Source organism: Coloeus monedula, assembly GCF_965178545.1.
Source record: "Coloeus monedula genome assembly, chromosome: 6".
NCBI lineage: Eukaryota > Metazoa > Chordata > Aves > Passeriformes > Corvidae > Coloeus > Coloeus monedula.
This window is the reverse complement of record NC_138786.1, coordinates 37,546,613-37,568,372: the sequence shown is the minus strand read 5'-3', so window position 1 is coordinate 37,568,372 and position 21,760 is coordinate 37,546,613. Positions and strand designations below refer to the sequence as shown.

General features: G+C 36.2%; 1 protein-coding gene across 7 annotated transcripts in view; it reads left to right on the top strand.

Annotated features, from left to right (window-relative positions):
* The window catches only part of HEATR5A (HEAT repeat containing 5A), a 67,431-nt gene that overhangs the window by 30,238 nt on the left and 15,433 nt on the right, over positions 1 to 21,760 (top strand). For 3 of the 7 annotated variants that reach the window (XM_082283779.1, XM_082283775.1, XM_082283773.1), the window contains exons 16-29: positions 2,984 to 3,147; positions 3,266 to 3,441; positions 4,819 to 4,924; positions 7,296 to 7,486; positions 7,919 to 8,078; positions 9,172 to 9,361; positions 9,932 to 10,101; positions 13,242 to 13,268; positions 15,083 to 15,221; positions 16,081 to 16,263; positions 17,092 to 17,331; positions 18,053 to 18,234; positions 19,416 to 19,484; positions 19,912 to 20,091. In XM_082283779.1, the coding sequence (XP_082139905.1) occupies positions 2,984 to 3,147; positions 3,266 to 3,441; positions 4,819 to 4,924; positions 7,296 to 7,486; positions 7,919 to 8,078; positions 9,172 to 9,361; positions 9,932 to 10,101; positions 13,242 to 13,268; positions 15,083 to 15,221; positions 16,081 to 16,263; positions 17,092 to 17,331; positions 18,053 to 18,234; positions 19,416 to 19,484; positions 19,912 to 20,091 (2,177 nt within the window). The remainder of the gene's footprint in view (positions 1 to 2,983; positions 3,148 to 3,265; positions 3,442 to 4,818; positions 4,925 to 7,295; positions 7,487 to 7,918; positions 8,079 to 9,171; positions 9,362 to 9,931; positions 10,102 to 13,241; positions 13,269 to 15,082; positions 15,222 to 16,080; positions 16,264 to 17,091; positions 17,332 to 18,052; positions 18,235 to 19,415; positions 19,485 to 19,911; positions 20,092 to 21,760) is intronic. The other 4 variants (XM_082283776.1, XM_082283774.1, XM_082283778.1 and 1 more) reach the window with 3 other exon arrangements.

Genomic DNA, 21,760 nt, shown 5'->3' with positions numbered 1-21,760 from the left:
GACACCCCCCTGAAAGCTTTGAAAATAGCCTTAGAATCAAAACAGTAATTTGACAGGTATAGTCTCAGAGGTGTCCACCCATGTGTAATACAGCAGTTTGAGAGTGGGGAAGGAATGGAAGTACATACATTGCTAGAACTTATTTTTATATATTTTAACATATAAGTGTGCATCATTTAAAAATGCAATGAAAAGTTTCTAAGGTAAAACTTGAAACAAATACCATTCTTTCCATAATATTTCCAGTAGGATAGCTTCATGCAGAAGCTGTATGTCTTTGCAAATATTGGGAATTTTAAAAATACATTGTTTGGGGAAAAATTATCACTATGAAACTCAGAATGCTTTTTTCAGTGTCTAAATTTAGTTATTATAATTAGTACTGTTGTGTTGCACAGCATGGCACATTTTACATGGCTCAGAGTGACAAACTGAGAAGCTTTCACCTCTTCATAGTTTTATTTCTTTTCTATTTATTTTCTTCAATCCAGGTAGTTAGCCAGATGATAGAAATCTGTAAGTTACTTCTTTTTAAGAAAATTGGTGATAGAAACATATACCAGGAGTTGTAATTCAAGCTTTTAGTATTTGCAAATAATGTGCAAAGCTTGTTTTCTTTAGTACAAGAGGAACAAAACAAAATACCCAAGAAAAGAAACAGTTGAAAACAGACTATTCATATACCCAAGCTTCTCTGTCAGTTCATGCTTTTAGATTTCTGAGGCCTGAGATACCATGACTTGTTTAGGCTCTGCTTGGTCCTTTCCTACTCACTTTCTGCCTCTTTGATGTTCCTTTTATTGCTTTGTCATCTCTCAAAATCATATCTGCTCAACCAGCAGAATTTTGCAAAATTCTACCATGAGTGTACACGAATCATAACTGATTTTTTGCATTATTTCAGCAATAACAGATATGAGAAGAACATATTAGGTAAACTTGAACATCAGTGAAATACATTTAACATGTTTTAGTTGCTGTCTTCCATCGTGTGTGAATGGTTAAGACCTGTAATTTATCTGCTCCAAAGTATGAACTTGTTAAAGCTGGGGAAAGCTGGTTGTGTTTCTAAGATGACAAGTCATATTTGTGATCATTTTCATGTGTCATTAATTTTTGATTATAATGTGGTCATGTTTTTGAGGCTAAACATTTATTCCTTGTGAGTTAATATAAAAAGTTTGATATTGTCCAAATTGAAAATTTCACAAAAATAATTTCAGTAGTTTGAATTCTATTAGATTTCTTGATGTTTTGTGTTGTCTGAAATTAGTATGTTTTGTCAGACAACTCATTAGGGTTCTTTCCATTCTTCGGCTTTTTGTGCTTGTTATGTTCCACTGTTTAAACCATAAAATTGAATACAAGCATTCACTTTTCTTTCTTAATAGGATGAGATTAATAGCTAGAATGCTGAAACAGCATTCTGGCTTAAAATTTTGAACTGCTTTACGTTGGGGTAATATTGTTTGAAGTGTTGAGGATTGCCAACTGTCTGGGACTAAAATAAATGTTTATTTGGTTAAAAAATGCTGGATATCTCCATGAAATTTTATTTCAAAAACTGGTTTTTTTCATAGGAAGGGGATTTTTTAAAAGAAATTTTGTTGTGATGACTAATAATGAAAAAACAGCTTCTAGTTGTTCAGTATCATGGTTTTTTTAAAGGCTCAATTTCTATTCCTCTCACACATTATCCTTACGCCTTGCAATATATGTGATAGTGCAAACATTTTGCATTAAGATTTGAGTAAAGCACTTTGGGAAAATTACATACTTGCTTAATTAGTCAGGGAGGCAGGCAAAGCAACAGATGCCTGCAGGGGAGACATGCTGATAGGGCCAGGAGTTTGACAGGTAGGGGAGAGCAAGTCAGCTTCTCAGAATAGATTCTGTTTTCAGGAAGGGTTAAATAGCTGGTTGCAGCTACCAGCTCCAACTATACTAATAACTCTGCTCATGCTCATGAGGTGCTGATAACTGTGTTGACCCACTTTTTGGAACTTCCATGTGTTGAAAAATTTTAAGCAACTGTAGTGCCAACATGTAATTGTGTGGTCAACTAACAACAAAACTGAATGCGAGGAATTGGATATGTGGAGTTAAGCTCCTGTCCTTCTCCCCTCTCCGCGTCTTAGTGCTGATATTTCCCAATTCATGAGGACTTGACTTTTCAGTCTTAATGCTCTGGAGGTAAATTCTTATGTAATATTTGTATAAAGACTGTGTACATTCTTTAAAATCAGTTCTGCAGTGTTTTTCACCGCAATTACAAACCAGTCCTTCCTCATCACATGTGGTTCAGCACTGGAAATGTTCTCTCACTACAAAGCCTGTTTTAATAACCTCAGTAGTCTGACTCGAAGTGCCCAGTGTTGTAGTATTATGTACAGCCTTGTCAGCAGTATTATGTGCAAAAATATGTGAAAGTTTTAACTACCAGTGTAATTTATCATAATGTAACCTACAGTAAACTCTTCCTGCTTTGGTTTTTGCATGCAAACTCCTAAAATAGGGCACTGCATTAATCAGCTTTCCGTTACTTATCAAACCTATGTATGTTTTAAACTACTTCTGCTTGCCAAGTCCAAGTATCCCTTTGTGATTACGTAATACATTCTGTGGCATTAATTTTCAGGAAGTAGAAGAAAATATGGCTATGTTCATAACTGCCTTTCCCCCTTTAATTTATTTGTAAATGTAACTAATTTATTGAATTATCAGTTGTATGGCATTATGCCTTCTGTAAAGGTAAAACTCTCTGGTTTTCAGCTTCTAGATTGCTGTGGGTGCTTAGCTTGCTTATGTCAGGTACTGCTCTGTGATTTCTCCTCTAACAGAGAGTCTTCTCTAATTAACTGTTTGAAGACTAAAGAGAAATGTTAGATGGATGTTACTATTTCAGGATGAATATATTGCCCCCAAAATTGCTTGTGGCAAGTAGCTAATGAAGTGTTTTGAATATTTTTTCTTTAATTTAAAGGAAACTTCAGTGCTGTTCTAAAAGAGTTAGTGACTGACTTGACTGTCCCAGATAGCCAGATTGATGCCTCTACATTCCTGCTTCCACCCCTTTGTCATGAGAACGATCGCCTTTTACTTGGTCCCCTACTGCAGGAGACTGACCACCGATTTATTGAAGAGCAGGTACTTTTTGGTTTTATTATAAAGGTATTATTGTATTTTCATACAGTTGTAGTTATTTGGGTCAGTACTCATTTAGACTTGGTCAAAAATATGGCTATCACTTTTTTGCTTCTTACAGCTCCTTTTAGGTAACAGCATAGCTGGCGGCAGCTTGGAGTATGACCCTTACTCAATTTATGAGAAATTTGTAAAAGGGGATTCATTACCTAAACCACTACCTCCTGCATTATCTGTTATCAGTGCAGCAACTCGACTTTTTGGAGTTATGTTTTCCCACATAACAGAATCTCACAGGTAAAGTAGTATCTGTAACTGCTGGGGAATTTAGGAGATGTTGTAAGATGGTTACAGTGTTTGACATTGAATGCAGAAGAAAACAGTTCTGAAAAAAAAAATTTTTACATGAGTGGAGTCTGTAGACCATCTGAATAGCATAATTCAGACCACCACGCTATTGGACTTCTCTCTTTAAGGTTACTAACAACAAAAAAGCACATCCAGCAGGAGGTTACTGTCATAGCAAATTCCGTGGACCAAGAAAAATAATGTTTTGTTTTTATAGCCAGATCAAAATGGAAGCTATTTGGAGAGCTATTACACAATTTTTGTGGTGCTTAATGCATAATACATTCTTTATAAAAAGTGGATGGGAAGAAATAATAGAGCGTGTCTTAACACAGTTCTGTCAAGGTACAAGAATGCTTAAAAGACATCAAAAACTTCTCTTGGGTTTTTGTCTATGTTTTTTCTCGCTGCATACATGGCATTTTGGTTTGTTTCACATTTATAAGCACACTGATTGCTAAAGCATAAAATTCCTGAAGATTTTTGCATGCAGTTGCTTCTTCTGTGTGCTGCTGGTAATAATTTTGTATGCAGCTTTAGAGCAGATGAGTTATTTTAAAATCAAATAGCCTTATATTTTCAAAGCCAGCTGTAGTTAGACCTCAACTGTTAGATCGTGATCACTGTTGCTGGTGATGGTTTTATAGTTTCCTGTGTGGGATGAGTGTTTAGTGTTGATGAGTCCTGAGTCTTGATGTCTTCACAACTTTGAATGCTTGGGATCTAGTGTAAGTTCCAGGCAGCTGTTTGTATATGAGAATACCTGCCAATAAAATTGCCACAAGATATATTTGTTCTTCTGACCTGCCTTTACTTCTTCATTCTGTCTTCATTGACTACTTTTATTTTGGATTTTTTTCTTTGGTTTTTTTTTGCCCCAACTGTCACTGGCTTGCTGGTTGGTTTTCTTCACCTGTTTCTCAAGACCTGAATTAATTGCTGCAGATAAATACATTTTCATTTTATTTCTCCTTTTCCCCCTCCTTTCTCAATTGTAAGTCAAAAGGCATTATTCCCATATATTCCTTTTAATAATGTCTGTTTAATCTTACTTAGATATAAGCGATTATCTATGAATACGTGTAAGGAAACAAATGTAAAAAAATTTCATGTTCATATAGGGAAGTTCATATTCTGAAATGGAATATGCAATTTTTTTCGTAGTAGACAGGGATGTCTGTTGAAGGAAAATGCTCAGGAGTTAATTTATTCTACCTCTGTTTGTATAATAAATAGGTTTTGTTATGGATTTTAAAATAAAATTTAAAAGCTTTATTTATTTCTTTAATTTTCAATTCTGTGGTTTCTCTTCTGTTTTTGCTTAAGGCTCCAGGTGTTAGAACAGTTGTTGAATTCCATAAAGCAAACAAAAGGATCTCGACAACAAATAGTACAACTACATGTTGTGTCAGCCTTTTCTACTTCCTTAAAGGTAAATCTGCTCTCTCTCTCCCCTTTGTTTCTCTCTCTCTCTCTCTGTTAAACCATAGCATCTCTTGGTTCAAATACATCAATTGCTGTGGTTTAAACTGAGCCACGCAGCCACTTGCTCACTCCCCCCACAGTGGGATGGGGGAAAGAATCACAAGAGTAAGAGTGAGAAAACTCCTGGGTTGAGATAAAGACGTTTAATAGGGAAAGCAAAAGCCATGCACACAAGCAAATCAAAACAAGGAATTAATTTCCTGCTTCCCATCAGCAGGCAGGTGTTAAACTGTTGCCAGAAAAGCAGGGGTCTATCTTGCCTAACAGTCACTTGGGAAGACAAAAACCATCACTCCAGAAATTCCCTTGCCTCCTCCCAACTTTATATGCTGAGCATGATTCCATGTTAAAGGAAGAGCTGTTGCAGGGGCATTCTCACACTGTTCAAGGAGTCGCACACAAACCACCTGAGACTTTAGGTGCTGGGACAGGAACCCCTTTGCAGTGGGCAGCCCCAGTGAGCAGACAGGTGTCCCCTTTGTCTCCTTGTTGTCACATACACTCACTCTCTGGTGTGCTTCCTTCTTCTTCCATCTTAACTCTGGGTTTCCCGTAGCGGAGTGTCAGGCATCAGATTTATAAAACCAAGTTATTTAATGGAGTTATACAGCAGCAGGTCAGCTCAAGCTGGGTGTCTCTGAAGTACTCAGAACAAAAATCCCTAGGCAATTATACCCTTATGATTTATGCACCTACCCTTCATATGCTCTTTATGTGCCTTGCATGTGTCTCTGGGTCCAGTGGTGATTTTTGGTAAGGGGTCTTCTAATATGTTACTGGGTTCTTTCCCTGTGTCTGTGCAGGTAGGTGGTTCTTGAGGAATTGCAGCTTCTGCTGCCAGCTGTAGTCTCCTGATCTTCTGGTTTGTGTTTCTGATGCATCTGCTCTCTGGCAGAGCATGGAAAATTTAAAAAACCCTAGTCTTAAGATAAACATTACCTAGCAACAACCAAAACATCAGTGTGTTATCAATGTTCTTGTACTAAAGACAAAACACAGCTTTGTACCAGCTACTAGGAAAATTACTCAGAAAATTAACTCCATTCCAAACAAAAACATCTCTAGGTGTAAGTTCAGAGCTACTGGCCTAAAGGCATCATCTAATCCAGCTACTCATGCTGAGCCAGTAAAGCTAGGCAAGCAACATCCTAAATCACTGAGTGTTTTACCTCTATGTAGCTCATTCTACTTAAAACTTATTTATGCTAAACAACTATCTCTTGACAGCCATGTGGTATGGAATCTCGGTCTGGTCTGTTGGGGTCACCTATTCCAGCTATGTTGCCTCCCAATTCCTTGTGCACCCCCACTCCGCTCACTGGTGGGGGTAGCACAAGAAGCAGAAAAGGCCTTGGTTCTGTGTAAGCACTGCTCAGCAATAACAAAAACATCTCAGTATTGTCAACCCTGTGTTCAGCACAAATCCAAAACATGGCACCATGCTAGCTACTGTGAAGAAAATTAACTCTACCCCAGTCCAAACGAGGATAGTACACAGAAGTTTGTGTTTTGATTAACAATCAAGGTGATCGGTCCTGTTTTCTATGGTATTATATTGTTTTGTGATGGCATAGCTTTCTTGAGTGCAAAGGAATCACTATTTAAGTTTTCTCCTTTTTTAGTATTAGTTTTAGGGAAACCTGTTCTAGTACACTCTAGTGTGCCAGCATCCATACAAGTGTCATTCAAATAAGAGAGATACGGAAAAATTCTGTTTGTATCATTTCTGTCTTTGTCATTTTCTTTCATATTTCTTACTGTATAAATAAAAAAGTAACAATCGGTAAAATAAAGTGATGTCATAATTATATGCCATCTGTTCATTTTCCCTGATGCTTTATTTGTATTTTCCTCTGTTCATGTGCAGTTTTCATTCTTCTCTTCTTAGGCAAAATGTTTTCAGAATAGGCAAGAACTTTTATTGTACAATATTTGTATTTGGGGCATATTTAGTATGCAATCCAGATAACTGCTGTAGCTTTTGCTCATGCTCTTATTTTGGACTGAGATTTTTCTTTGTGTTATTCTGTTCTCACTGGTTTTCTTCTTCTAATGTGTTGGTTTATCTGGTTCTACTGCAATCTATCCAGGATTTCCTAAAATCATAATGTTGATACTATGATGTTGTGCTGTGATGTACGCTTATGTGGGTTTGGACATCTGACTCTCAAACCAGCAAATTAAAAGAGAGGAATTCCTCAGACAAAGGGGAAGAAAATCAAAATCCTTCTACAGGTCTTGTATTTTTTGCATGACTGACAGAAAAGCACACTCTGATTATTGTCTAACTGTTTAATATATTTAATGTCTATTTTTAGCATTTGGCTAACTGCAAGGGAAGTTTAGGTTCAGAAGAAGTTAGAAGATCTGCCCTGATGTTGGTAATGGGTGCCTTGGAAAGCAGTAATCCACTTCTAAGATGTGCTGCTGCAGAGTGTTTGGCCAGGTTGGCACAGGTGGTTTCTGACAGTGCCTTCACTGCTGGATTAGCGCAACTCAGTTTTGACAAGTAAGTTCAAAATAAGCATGAAAAGATACTGGTTGAGTTTATAAAAGTGTTTGAGAAATGTACCTGACACCTATTATGATAGTTTTTAAAAACTGTTTTCCTTTATGAATTTGATGTCACTTCAGAAATTAACAGGAAAAAGCACTGCCTGAGTTCTGCATGTATTTCTTAATGTAAGACTATCTAAGTAAGCATGTAGACTTTCAAATTAATTAAATCAGCTGCTGTTCTAGCAACATCATTTAAGTGTATCTAAAATATTTTGTTACTTTCTTCAGATAAGAGACAATGCATGAACTTAGAATTTTGGAAATATGATAGTATCTAATAAAATTTTTTGCTGATTATATACCAGAAATTTCATTTGTAGATGTGCTTATTACGTAGTAAGAGTCTTGGTGATTAAACTAACAGTTTTCTTTCAATTAATAGGCTTAAATCTGCTAGGGATGTGGTATCAAGAACAGGTCATTCTTTGGCTCTGGGATGTCTGTATAGGTACCTAGGAGGAATAGGTTCTACTCAGCACCTGAATGCATGTGTTGGAATCCTTTATACTTTGTCTCAGGACAGTACTTCTCCTGATGTACAGGTACTTGTCACTTATATAAAAAAGTTATGTTACAAATTAAGTGAATTATATTCTGGAGTTTAAGATTCTTTTTCTTGTAAGAATAACGCTTCACAGCCTCATAGGCATACCTCACAGGTAATGGCTGGAGCAACAAAGGCAATGTAGAAAACAGTCCCTGCTCAAAATCCACCTTCAGCATCTTCCATAGCAAGAACTATGATGAGATGTGGGAGGTTCTTATTCAGTGATCTGTGAGACTGATAAGGCTCACCAAAACCAGTACCTAATGTTTTAGGGATTGATTAGTTTCACTTTCACCTATATCTTGACTTTGATTAGATAGTACCTAGGGTTTCTGTTGATGAGGGATTCTTTTTTTTTTTTGGTATCAGTTTTTGTCTCTTTTACAGTGTTTACCTCACAGCATTTTTTGTTGAAGGGTCATATAGTAAATAAAAGGGATTTGTAGCCTAAATGCTGTAGAACTTGGTGGATATACATTCTTGAGTAAGGCAAGAAATTTTGAAGACTAATTAATGTTATTTCTCTGTGGCTAAAACTGTTATCTGTCAGAATAGCTTTGAGAGACATTGAGTGTATTTAATGTGTTTGTCTAAATATCAGTTAAAGAATTTTTAAAGCTTTTTCCACAGTATCTTTGCACAAAGAAGAACTGTTTGTTGACATTGGTGCAATGTAACTGTGACAGTTTCAGCAGTTGGTTGTTTCAGCAACTCTAGTATTTTTTCACAATTTTTTTCTTGCACAAGGAGCTGTAAGAAATTTTTAAGTAATAGAATATAATTAAGGAATAATAATCACTGTTAAACTCATTTACTATTACATTCAATTTTTTGTTTATTAACCATGACAAATTTAAACTGGTTGTTTCATTGCACAACATACAGTTCCTTGTAAAATATTCAAAATGGCTTATTCAACATCAGATTCATAAAGTTTCTGTGTATAACCTCTCTATTTGTTCCTTTGGAACCTAGAAGTGCAACTTCTATTACACTTCATTACTGAATTACACTTTCAACTATCAAATTTTTAAAAGGTCTTATGTATATCATATGGACGTTACATGACTGCTTCTCTTATTTTACAGGCATGGGCACTACACTCTCTGTCATTAATAGTAGATTTGGCTGGGCCCTTGTATCATGTGCATGTGGAACCTACCTTATCTCTTGTTCTCATGTTGTTGTTGAGTGTGCCTCCTGCTTACGCTGAAGTTCATCAAAGCCTTGGTCGCTGTTTAAATACACTTATTACCACTCTGGGCCCTGAGTTGCAAGGTATATAACATTAAAAAGTGTCAACTTTGTTTGCTGTAGCAACTGAATTGCTAAACATTGTTTGAATGTGTGTGATTGCACTGTAACAAGTAAGCAGATGGTAAGTTTCTTTGCATAGTTGTAAGACAGTATTTCGTAGGCCATGACTTTATGCAACCAAGATGACATGACTGCTAGCTTTCCAAAATAGCATCTCCTTTGTTTGAACTGGTTCTCCAAGCCTTGCCTTGGGCTGAAATTTCTTACATGAATTTTACATTTTACAGTTCTTACATTCTTGCATCTTATAATTCTAGCATGAGAACAGAAGGTGTTCGTATTTCAAGAGTCAGGTACCCGTCTATGTCTTAGTTAGGATGCAGATATTTAAAATTTGCATCTAAATCACCAGAGAGCAATGTGATCACTACTCATTGATATCAAAGTATGGCACAGATACAAGGATCATCCTTTAGGAGGATGAACATTGTGGCTGGCTTGGGAAAAAGACAGGTTATCTGGTTTATTAAAAATAGATATGTTTTAAAACCAAACAAAAAAAACACCCTACCTTCTTTATTCTCAATATAGGCAGCAGTACAACAGTGTCAGCCTTAAGAACTTCCTGCCTTTTGGGCTGTGCAGTGATGCAGGATAATCCTGACTGCCTTGTTCAAGCTCAAGCCATCTCTTGCCTTCAGCAGCTCCACATGTTTGCTCCTCGACACGTCAACTTGTCTAACCTTGTAACCTGCCTCTGTGTGAGTATATATTTACTAGTTTATATTCCTTGTATTTTAAAATTTGTTCATATTTTTCATAAACACTTAAAAAATGCAGATGTTCCTTTAAGCAGAGAAACTGATCACTGCGTAGGCGTGAGGTGTTTCGTGTTCTCCTACAGGCAAGTATTCTATATATCTTCATTTTTTTCCTCAGTTCCTGCTTCCCCTTTACAAGACAAGCACATTCTGTAGAAATCTTGGCCTTCTGAACTGCTTGCAATTGCAATCTGCTGTTCTTATTAAGACCAGTTGTCTGGCAGGGTATACCATTCAATACAACTTTTTGCTGGATTTTTACCAGCTGTTTTATGTTGGCAAATTTTTTCCCTCTGCTGCTTCTTGTGTCTTGGTTGAAGGATTGATTAAAAAAAAATTGTGTATAATTACTGGGAATTGTTTTGTTTCATTTTGTTTTTTCATGATGCTGAAAAATTGTAGATTTCTCTGTTTTGTAATTTCTGTGGTACTAATGCTTCAGTGTTCTGACATCTTGGCAGTCAGTATAAAAATTTCTAACACTTACATAAGTAATAGTCAAATCAGGTCTTTGGAAAAAATAAACAAGACTTTTTCAGCCCTGTTTGACAAAGAGATGGGGGAGTTTATTTGCTGGGTGGGATCTGGGGTTTTTTGGGGGCTTTGTTTTCACACAGTATCTCTTTGTCTTTGAATAGCTGCTGTTCTGAAGTACTTACTTCTATTAAAAAAAAAAAAGTAGTTTTCTGGTGGCTATTAGCCTTGGTGGATTTGGGGGCGCTAGCTAGGGGGGTGTTGGTTGGAGGGTTTTGGAGGGTTTTTTTTAATAAGACCATCTTGTCTCACTGTTAGTCAGAGAGACAGAAAAACCCAGACAGTAAGATGTGGTAGGATTTTGTTTTAATCTCATCTATTTCCGCACAGTTCTTATTCACATCTTCCATTGGGTAGCACTTGTGTATTGATACTGAACATATATTAATTTTGTTTAAGGTTTAGATTCCTTACATTTTCTTTATTTAGTTGGACTGGAAACATGATTGTGGGAGCTAGGAAAAACTGAAGTAGGTTTTTCTGCCCCACACTGTGATACACATGGGTATGCTAGTTTCAGAAGAGCTGGAACTAATCTGAAGTGTTCCTTGTTTTAACATACACTAACAATTATTTTCTCTTCTCTGGGTAAAACATAGTTCTTCTTGCATTGATAAAATGACAACAAACCATGTCAGTCCATCTCTTGCTTGGAGGATGTGGTAGCATTTGGGAGCATTTCTAAGTCCATGTACGGTCTGCTTCTATCTCTAACTAATACTAAGTACCTACTAATAAAGAGGATGTAATGACAGAGTTGTCTTTTTCTATGTAATATTACTGATTTTTATTGTTTTTGCAGGTTGTCTCAAAGTACTTCATGCAGCAGTTTATGAACTTCATAATATTAAATTAGTCAATTCAGAAGCAGGGGTCGTGGCTTGATTGTGTGTGTTCATGCACCTGTGCATGTTCCCCTCTATCCCAGAAACTGTTGTGGGCTTCCTGGGAGGGGAGTCCACCAGAGTCAGTGGCCTTACATGGGTGACCTTTTCTCATTCTAATGAACTTGCCAATGTTGCTGGCACTGACAATTCAGTAAATGTCGATATGTCTCTGAAGAGTGTCATAAACAAGGTTCAAGTGTGTGCTTTGCAGGTCTGTGAGAAGATAATTGCACAAGCAGAATTCTGCATTTGTAAAGCTCGACATCCGTCTGTGTAGTTTCCACCCACTAAATCACCATCTCATTAGGGAAGCAGAATAAGTTATTGGATCTGAAGTCTGCCCTTCACTGTGCTGTTTATTTGCAAGGTAGCCCTCAGCTAGTTACTCTTCATGAGTTTAAATGTCTGCAATTTGGAGAACAAGGTGTGATGGTCCTCCTTTGCATTGTATTTTGAAGTCTTAAGGGGAGGTAGCATGCAAAAGTTAGGCCTTAGATCATGCAATATTCACCGTTGCATTCTTTATTTAGGGAAGAAAAACAGGAGAGAAAAAGAACCTGAGGTCAGATGAGCAATCTTTTTCCCCTTCATCTATAGAAACATGAATTTTCACTCATAAAATCTTGAAAACAAATGTGCAAACAAATTTTTTTTTTACTTCTTTTAGTAGCATTTGAACCAACTCCTCTCTCCACCCTCTTTCCCCAAGGATTCTGTAAAATTGTGCCTTCAAACTTGCCTTTTTAAAATTCTCATTTTCCCTGCCATTACCCCCCACTTTCCTCTTCACCTCCTCTCTTACCTCCCTCCACTCTCTCATAACCCTCCCTCTCCTCTCTCTCCTCCCTCTTGTCCATCTTTATTTCGTTTTTCCCTCATTAGGCATGCTAACAGAATTTCTTGTGCAGGCAGCTGCAAGCTGCCTCCTCCACTTGTCTTCCCAGCCCCTACAGCACGGGATGGTTCAGGTCTCCAGTGTATTTAAACAGTTCAGGTTGTGACTTTGCCAGCACTAGTAAAACATGACTTAGGCAATGGACTCACTGCTTCACTGGCTCATGTTTTGTGGTTTGGTTTTTTTTATATTGTGTACATGTGCTTGTCATTATCTAGCTTCCATTCTTCAGCTTCTGAGAGCGTTCCCTGTTTGTCAGTTGGATCTTTCATGGGGCTTCTAACAATAATGCATATTTATCCTGCTATTTGAATTCTTGGCTCCAGCAGAATACAAATTGTGTGCTTTTAATCATGTCTAAAATTAGCTCTAAAACTAAGTTAGGTGAGCACAGACTTCTCAAGAGCTTATCTGTGTAAGCTTATGATGTAGTACTCCTCAACACAGTGAATGCCAGTTTTCAGCTCTAAGATATTAAAGATATTTTGAAACACAATAAGTATACAATGTTAATAGCTATGCTCTCCTGTTGTCTTGGTACTGTTTTAGTATTAATTTTAGGGGCAGTTGGATTGGAATTTGTGTGTTCAACATGAAAAATGAGAGAAATGAACTAAGCAAATTAGGCTTTTGGTATGTTTGAGATAAGATTCTGAATTTTATTATATGCTGAATTTACATGTTACAGTCTCCTTGTGTGGTTGATATCACTGTGATACCTATTTTGGTTTTGTCATGACTGGTTGTCGTTTGTTTTTGTGCAGGAAATCTTGTTGGATAATTCTGTGTTGGTAGGTCCCTGTGCCTTGTTAATCCTTTTGCAGTTTGCAGTGGTGTTTTTATTTCGTCTTTTATCTTTCCTTTTAACCATTTTAATGTAATTTCTTTTAGCATGTCAAGTGATATTTTATTGTCATCCTAACCAGAGCCTTCCTAACTTTCTGCAGATGGCAGGAATACATTTCATTTATGTGCTTGGTGAGGGATAATTCTGTTTTTAGTGTGTTAAGTACAGAAAGGGAACTGTTTGTACATTTAAGTTTTAATGTGATGCTTGCATTTTATGTCTTTTATTTAGTCCTGTCCCCTGCTTAGAATGTGGGAGAATGAGAGAGATGAAAAATGTGCATCTTGCGTTATTTCGGTAGCCTCAATTGTGCCCTCTGATTTTCCCTTTTAAAAATGAGCACGGAATTTATGCATGTCCAACTCGAATGTGTAGCCTGCTTGCATAAATGTTGCATTAAAAGTCTCACTTGTTTTTAACGTTGCAATTAAAGTGTGTCAGGTTTCTTTCCTTGTAGAAGAATTATGCAGAAAGTGTATCTTTTTGTGTATTAATTACGTAACTCAGAGTATTGTAGATTCATGTGCATGCATAGAAATTCCAAAGAGGAAGCTGAGTTTTGTTAATCTAACAAAGCTGAAATTCTGTAGTGCTTATTCTTTTTGTCCTTAAGTTGCTTTCTTTAAGCATATGTTAACTAATATATATTAGTCATTTTGACTAACATATATTGGCCTCTTGCTGACAAATGAGGAGCACAGCCTAATGCAAGGTTTTCCTGCAGAAGACATTCAGCTCTATTTAAGGATGGTAACAGCTAAGGGTACACAACTGCTTGTTGTAGAGAACAATTTTTTTATGATAAATTAAGATTAATTTAGAAGAAGATGCATAAAAATTGTTGTAGCCATCTTGCCTGACCACACAGCTAGTTTATCGTATCTCTAGGATTCCCTTCAGGATTGTCTTAAAATTGAAAGAAGCAAATAAATAACAGAAAGCTCCACTCTAACAAAAACCCCTTGAGGCTATGTCTTGGGTTTTTTAAGTGTTTTTTCCTTGTTCCAGTGATAGAGAATCTATGATCATGTATTTTCCAGTAAAATAACCCACACACTGGCCTGTTGGTGTTAAAATATGATGGTGCTATGAACTTTTTTGCTAGAGACTGCTCAGGAGAGTTGACCTGTCTCAGTGTCATACATTTACCAGTAACTCTCACCCTTTCTCTCACCTTCTCTAAAACATAATTTAATGTAAACTGAATATATAGTTTTTATTTTTTTTCCAATGAAACTGCAGCAGTGTTCTCTTTTCCTTTCTTATGAAGTTCCTTTCATGCATGGAGTTCTTTTTTACTAAAGCCTGATTGACTCTCTCACCCTTGGTTTCACTGACATTTCTCTAGTTACATCTGGTGATGACTTGTGCTGAGTTTTCAAGCTCATTTTATGCATATACCCAGTAATCAAAGAATTAATTGTTCATTGAGACCATGAGTCACCTGGCATTGAAGTTAATGGGGATCTTTGTACTATATTGGTTGAGAGGTGGATCCAGCCCCAAACCAATATTGTAAGTTGCCTTTGGAGAGAAAATGCTAAAAGTTCTGATATGTTTGTAAAACTGATTACAGGACTTGCAGAGCCTTTAATTTGGGGGTTAAAAAAAAAAAGCTGAGCAAAAAGAGCATCAGTTATGTGTTTACTGACTTAACAGATTTGCCATAGCTGTGGTTGTTCAGAAAATACCAGCCTTACTGAGGTATTGCCACAGAGGTTTGTTAGCCATCTTACTGTATCTTCTTGCATGTTTCAGATGAATCTCTGTAGCTCATACTTATTACTGAGACGTGCAGTGGTGGCTTGCTTACGTCAGCTTGTGCAAAGAGAAGCTGCTGAAGTATCAGAATATGCTGTTGCACTAGTGAAAGAGAGCAAAGAAGATTTTACTCCAGGTAGTGTATTGAAGTTTTGAGATCAAAGAGCTTGACATATTGACAGTGAATTTTAAACACATTTTGCCATGGGTGTGAAAACTTTGCTACATTCTTGAAATCTTAGACTCAAAACATTTTCTACCTCAGTTGTCTGTATAGTACCAAATTATGATAAAATGGAGAAAATGAGGAAATGCAAGGGGAGTTCCAGAGAAATCTAAGCCTATCTAGCCAGTAGCTCTTGTATTAACTTTTTGCTAAAAGGCCTGAGAGTGATCACTAGTTCATCCTCATGTGCTTTTCTGTGAGTGAGTGGTGTTAAAAAGTTATTTCACTTTGGCTTTCAGTTCAAGCTCATTTGGAAATTCTCAGAAAAGATAGACTATAGCCATTTTTAAAAACTGCTGATATTTAAAATTTGTAATATTGGTCAAATAAAATTGGTCATATTAATTTAACAAATTATTTCCATTTGTCTGTTTTTGTGCTTTTTTGGAGAATAGCTTTAACTTCCATTTCAAGTTAAAATATTCTTTTAGAATTATCTTATTAAGTAAGGTAAGTGAAATAATTTTTTTCAGGAGCTAGATGCTGTGGTGATGGTAATGCTGTGACATTCAGAGTAGGATTCTTCTTATTTTTTGCTGGGTTAACTTTCTTCCTGTTGTTAATATGTTTCTGTAAAAGTTCAAAGTTTCTTTTGTATTCGTAAGTTAGCTATAGTGTTAAAGTGAAAAATATAATTGTTTCAAAAATATTTTAGGGCTATTAAGTACTTGTTCAAAAGAGACCCTGTGTGCAACCTTCAGTGGGCTTTCTGTTGTCATTACTGCAGTTTTGTTATGTAGAGTACTCAGCTCACAGACTTTGTTCTTAGCAGATGTGAACATCAGAGAAATAGGCCTGGAGGGGGCATTGCTGGGCTTGCTGGACAAAGAATTGGATCCAAGATTGTGCCAAGATATCAAAGAGACTCTGACTCATATGCTTACTTCAATGGCAGTTGAGAAGCTCTCTTTTTGGCTGAAGCTTTGTAAAGATGTTCTTGCTGCCTCTGCTGGTAAGTCGTAATACACTGTAGTTGAGAACACTATCAGAGGAAGTCCTGCAGCAGTACACTATGTCACTGAGGGAAAGTGTTCATGTTTCTTGAATGTTTGCCATTTATAAAGTGTATAATCGTCATTCATATTGAAAGATTGGATCCTTTAACTTAGTTCCTTCAGAGGAATATGCCTTTCTCTCTTCTGATTGCCTTTTCCCCATTGAACAAGTTCTTGTAAACATCTTAGGATGTGTTGCCTGTTCATATTCTTGATTTATACTCCTAATGTTAACTTATTTCTCTACCAGAAATGGAAATGCAGAAACGTTTGAGCTTGTGAGTCCTGTGCAATTACCTGCAAGAAAAATAATCTGATCTGTTCTTCTATTAGTAATAGGAATGATGCAAACCTATTGTATCATAATGAAACTCTTGAGCAGACAAAATTATTACTGTGCTGAATACTGACGGGGGTAAAGGAAATTCTTTTACCTGCAGTGCAGGAGGAAAACTTCTTGGATTTAGATTTTTTGATTTGGAATAGTTATAGCTTCTAATGCATCACACATATTAAAAGGGGGTTTTTTGGATTGCTTCTTTCACTGCAGTTCTTAATTTACTTTTGTGGTATTGATCTTGTCTTCCAGCAAGTAATATCAACCAAATGTAGACAGTTTTGTTATATTTTAATTCTGACATTTACTGTAAGATACCAAGATTGAAGGAAGTCCCTCTGCATTTGAGGCTAGATATAGACTTTGAAGAGATTTCTTTCTGTAGTTTTCAGTTACAGTAAGGAAGAATATTATATTTGGTTTTTTTTCCTCTGTGTCCTAAATACAGATTTCAATACAGTAGCATCAATAGATACCACTCAAGAAGAGGAAACTGCCAAAGTGGATGATATATCTGTATTAACGTTTGACAATGATGACAGATTCCATCCTTTCCGAAATCCACGATGGTCTACCAGAGTTTTTGCTGCAGAGTGTGTTTGTAAAATTATAAGCCAGTGTGAAAATGCAGGCAGTGCACATTTTGACATAACTTTGGCTCAGGAAAGAAAACAACGTGATTCAAGAGGTATGTGTTAAGCACTGGAAGAATTTCATAGAATGCAAAGTATGTTTACAATAAGTATTAGCTCTTTGCATCTTAATGAAATTAATCATAAATTTGTTGTTTGTAATCAATGAAGCCTTTAATTACTCTGATTGGAAGCCTGTATTCATTAAAGTATAGAGAATTTTTATTTGCTAAAAGAATGTCATCTTACTGCAGCATTTACACTCAGTTTCCTGGTTATAGTACTATGGCATATGTGTAGGAAGGCGTTGTTTCTGAATAAGCACCGGCAGTCACAAGTGATAGCTGGCACCAGCCTACAACATCGCAGTTTGGTATCTGGGAGTATGACTTAAAAAAATGCCACTTTTTTTCTTTCTATAATTTGCATAATCACCAGTAGAAACACAGTGCCATTTTTCAGTACCTCTCTATGTTTATGTGGAGGTGTTTTCCTCAACACTCTTTTTTAGAAAATCTGTCTCATGCATAAAGATATTTATACTTTCTTCTAAGTACTTTTTTTTAATATTTAAATGGAAAACAGACTAGATAGCTAACATAAGGTAGCCAAGTAAAATTGATGTATGTGTAATCTGCCGGAAGTGAATCCTTGATATGGGTTAGGGTAAAGTGTAAAATATACATTTTGAAAACATTTGAAACAGTCTTATAAAACACATTATGTATAAATTTAAATTTAATAAAACTATTTTGCTTTTTTAATTTCTGTTTTCAGATGACTTTTTGGTATTGCATCTAGCTGACTTGGTCCGTATGGCTTTCATAGCTGCCACAGATCACAGTGATCAACTTCGTCTTTCTGGGCTTCAAACGTTGCAAACTGTTGTTCGGAAGTTTGCAGCTGTTCCAGAACCAGAGTTTCCAGGTCATGTAATCCTGGAGCAATATCAAGCCAATGTAAGCACCATTGCTAATAACTTAGGAAAGTTTAGAGTTACAGTCGATTACTAAAAGAAATTTGCATTTGCAGTGTGCAGGTGCAGAGCTGGGTTTCAGTTACTTTGTTACTGAAGTATTGTTAATGTCTTCAGACTTAACTTCCTTAGAAATCATCTTTTCAGTTGGCATATAATTTTTCAGCTCCGAAGTTTTTCAGGTTTCATCGTTTTCCCCTCTTGAACACAACAAAACCAAAATAGATCATTGGTGGGGTTTTTTCGGAAAGCATTGGTTTCAGGGTGTGAAAGTATCGCAAGAAATATTAGGAATAACTATAATTTTAAACTCAGCTTAGAAATAAGTAGCCTTTGCACAGCAGCCATCACATTTTGAGATCTTGGCCAATAAATAAGCTAGAAGAGGTAGAAATGTGGATTGTACTCATAAGGTTTGTTTGAGTTAAGTCTTGGTTTAGATTTACAGAAAACATGTCCTAGTCATTTTGCATTCCAGACCACACTTGGGTTAAATATGACAGACAGCTGTGTTAAGCTTCATACAGCTTCAATTTCTAGCAGGCACTGAATAGGTCAGATCACTTTCTCTCATAGAATTGGGGAGATCCTGACACTGAAGACATCCTAACCTACTTTGATCTTGCTTTTGCCATTATAATTCTATTTTGTTGGCACTCCTTTGTGGGAAAGAAGTGCTATGGTCTAGTCTGAAGCTATCAAGGGAAAAAAATAAGCCATCTGTCCTTGCTGTCTAAAACCATCAAGCAGGTCACAAGTAAAGCTGATCATTTTCCTTTTAAGCTTCAGTACTTTTAAGGTGTTTCTGCTAATACTGTGCACAGATCTCATCAGCTGTTTCATATAAGTTTAGGAGATGTGAAACTGTTAAAAATCAATTTTTTTTCCTTAAAAATATCATAGTAATCCAGAAAAAGGTTATATAAATTTTCTGGGCTTAAGTAACAACTTCCTAAAATCTTGTTCAGAAGTTCCATAAATAGAATCTCAGCTTTAGAGGGTCTTAACTGTTTCTTTGCTCTTTAATCTCACTGAAACAGTCTGTGAAAAAATGACTAAGGAACTATGCTTTATAAAGGAAAACTGTAACAAAGTCTGGTTATGAAAAGTAAGTATTTAGTTGATTGTTCACTATGTATTAAATATTGTATAACTTCTCTTTAGGTTGGAGCAGCACTTAGGCCTGCCTTTGCTCCCGAAACTCCTCCTAATGTCACAGCAAAAGCATGTCAGGCAAGTGTTGAAAGTCAGAAGTCTCTTAGGTAATAGACCCTCTGAAATACTTTTTTTTTTTTGCGTGATACACAACACAAGAAGAAGGAAATAAATCCTCTAACTTCAAATCCTCCATGCACAAAAAATAATGTCACCTCTATGTTGTGACAACACAAAGATTTTTGTCACTTTAAAGTCTTTGTAGCGGTTGTAAAGACTTTGTAGCGGTTGATGTTTTGGCTGTTGTTTGTGACACCCCACTAATGTTTTGGTTTTCACTATTTAAGTATATTAAACTGTGATGTCATTTAACATTTGATATTGTCTGAGAGCAACTGTATCTTGGTAGAAATTAAATCTGGTTTTCATAATTTTACAGATGGAAAAAAGAGTATCCACAGGTGGTTTTTTCTTGTTCCTCATTGTTTCTGTTTTGCAACACTAGGTATGCAGTGCCTGGATAGCAAGTGGTGTAGTAAGTGATCTTAATGACCTTCGAAGGGTTCACCAGTTGCTTGTGTCCTCTTTGCTCAAAGTGCAGGCTGGAAAAGAAGCACAAAATCATCAATATAATGAAAGCACCTCAACCATGGAAGTACTAGCTGTCCTAAAGGCTTGGGCAGAGGTTAGTGTAACAGCTCTGCAGTATTAGTCTTGATATCTGGTAGGTGATTTAGAACCTTTCAGACAGAATTTTCAGGAATTTCTAACATGCTTCTTTAAATAGAAGGTGCTGACCCATCATTTTGCTTTTCTACCTCTAAAAGTACATGAGCTTCGTAAACTTGACAAAAGCACTGCTAATTAAACTGGTTTTATTATACTATACGTTAAGAATAACGACTCATACTTAAAAATATGAATTCCTTAATATATTCTAATAGTTCATTTAAAAATGTATGTTGTAAGTGGTTATGGCGATGGTCCACTCAAGGTACCATTTTAAATTGGTGTCATTTTTCTCATTGTTTATTGGCATTTTGTATCTTGGAAATAGATCTTTTCAATTAATATTGTCAGTTCAGTACTGCTTTATTTAAATTAAAGTCAGCTCATGTGAATACCTGTTTTAATATGTGTAAATGCAAGGTTAAATATTTAAAAGTCAAAAGTGTGGACCGTGTACACCACCTCCAAAAGATATGTATTAGAAAGTAGTGATGATGGCCTTGGATGCTGATGGTTGATAACCAGCTAAATGTGAGCATGCTCTGAAGGTGGATGATATTTCAGTGTATAACCAGGAAGGTACTTTGGAGGAGAAAGTATGCAATAGATAGTTTTTATGTGAACATTTGTAGAAAAATATGCCAATGTTTTGTGTGCATATTTGAGAATGGATATTGACGAAATAGGAAATCCATTGGAGACAAGCTAGCAGGTGGGAATAAAAGTCTTGAAAACGTACTTACATTGAGAGATTTAAGTAGGTCGGTTTATTTAATCTGTTCAGGAAAATAGATAAAGTACTGTGATCAATTTAAAATAATTACACAAAGAACAGGTTTTTTATAGCATATAACAACCTTTCGCTGGTCAGAAGCCAGGACAAAATTCAGACCAGACGTGAGGCTCAACTGTCAGAAATGAAGATCTGTAGATTGTTCCAGCCTATAATTAAGATCACTAGAATTCTTCAAAGCAAACTCTGTAGAGCTTCCTAAAAGCTTTTGTGACCTGTAATTTACAAATATTTCACTTAAGCCCTAGGCAGTTCCTTCTCTGTTAGAATCTTACCTATTTCTTGTTTACAGAAGTTGAAGGAATTCCCCCATCCTGTTGCTGCAGGGAGGTGTGAGAAAAGGGCTTGGTGTGTGTTTAGTTGCTGGTCTGGGACAACCCACCACAACTAGCAAACATGAAAAAGATACAGAAATCATAATTGCAGGAGACTAGTACTCAACAAAGCTGACGAGATTTGTTGCATCTAAATGTGTCCTTTGTAGTTGAGGAGAGCTTCCCTCCAGGGGCATTTAGGAGATACTATAAAGGGCTGTTTGTCTGAAACATTCTCAATTCTATCTTTTTGATAACCAGAGAGATACCTAGGGAAATTAGCATTAGGAAATTAACCTATAGATGGTAACACCCAAAGTTTGCAAAGTATGCAAGACTGTACTTTTCATTCTTTACTGCTAACATGAAGTAATACATAATTTTGAGAAGTCAGTTTCAAGTGCCATACAGCATTTCAGTTAAAAAAATATTTAGGAATGGGTTAACTGTTGTTTCCAAATCATTATTATAGGTATATTATTTGATAATTCTTCAGCCTTGTAGCTCTAACAGGGTTT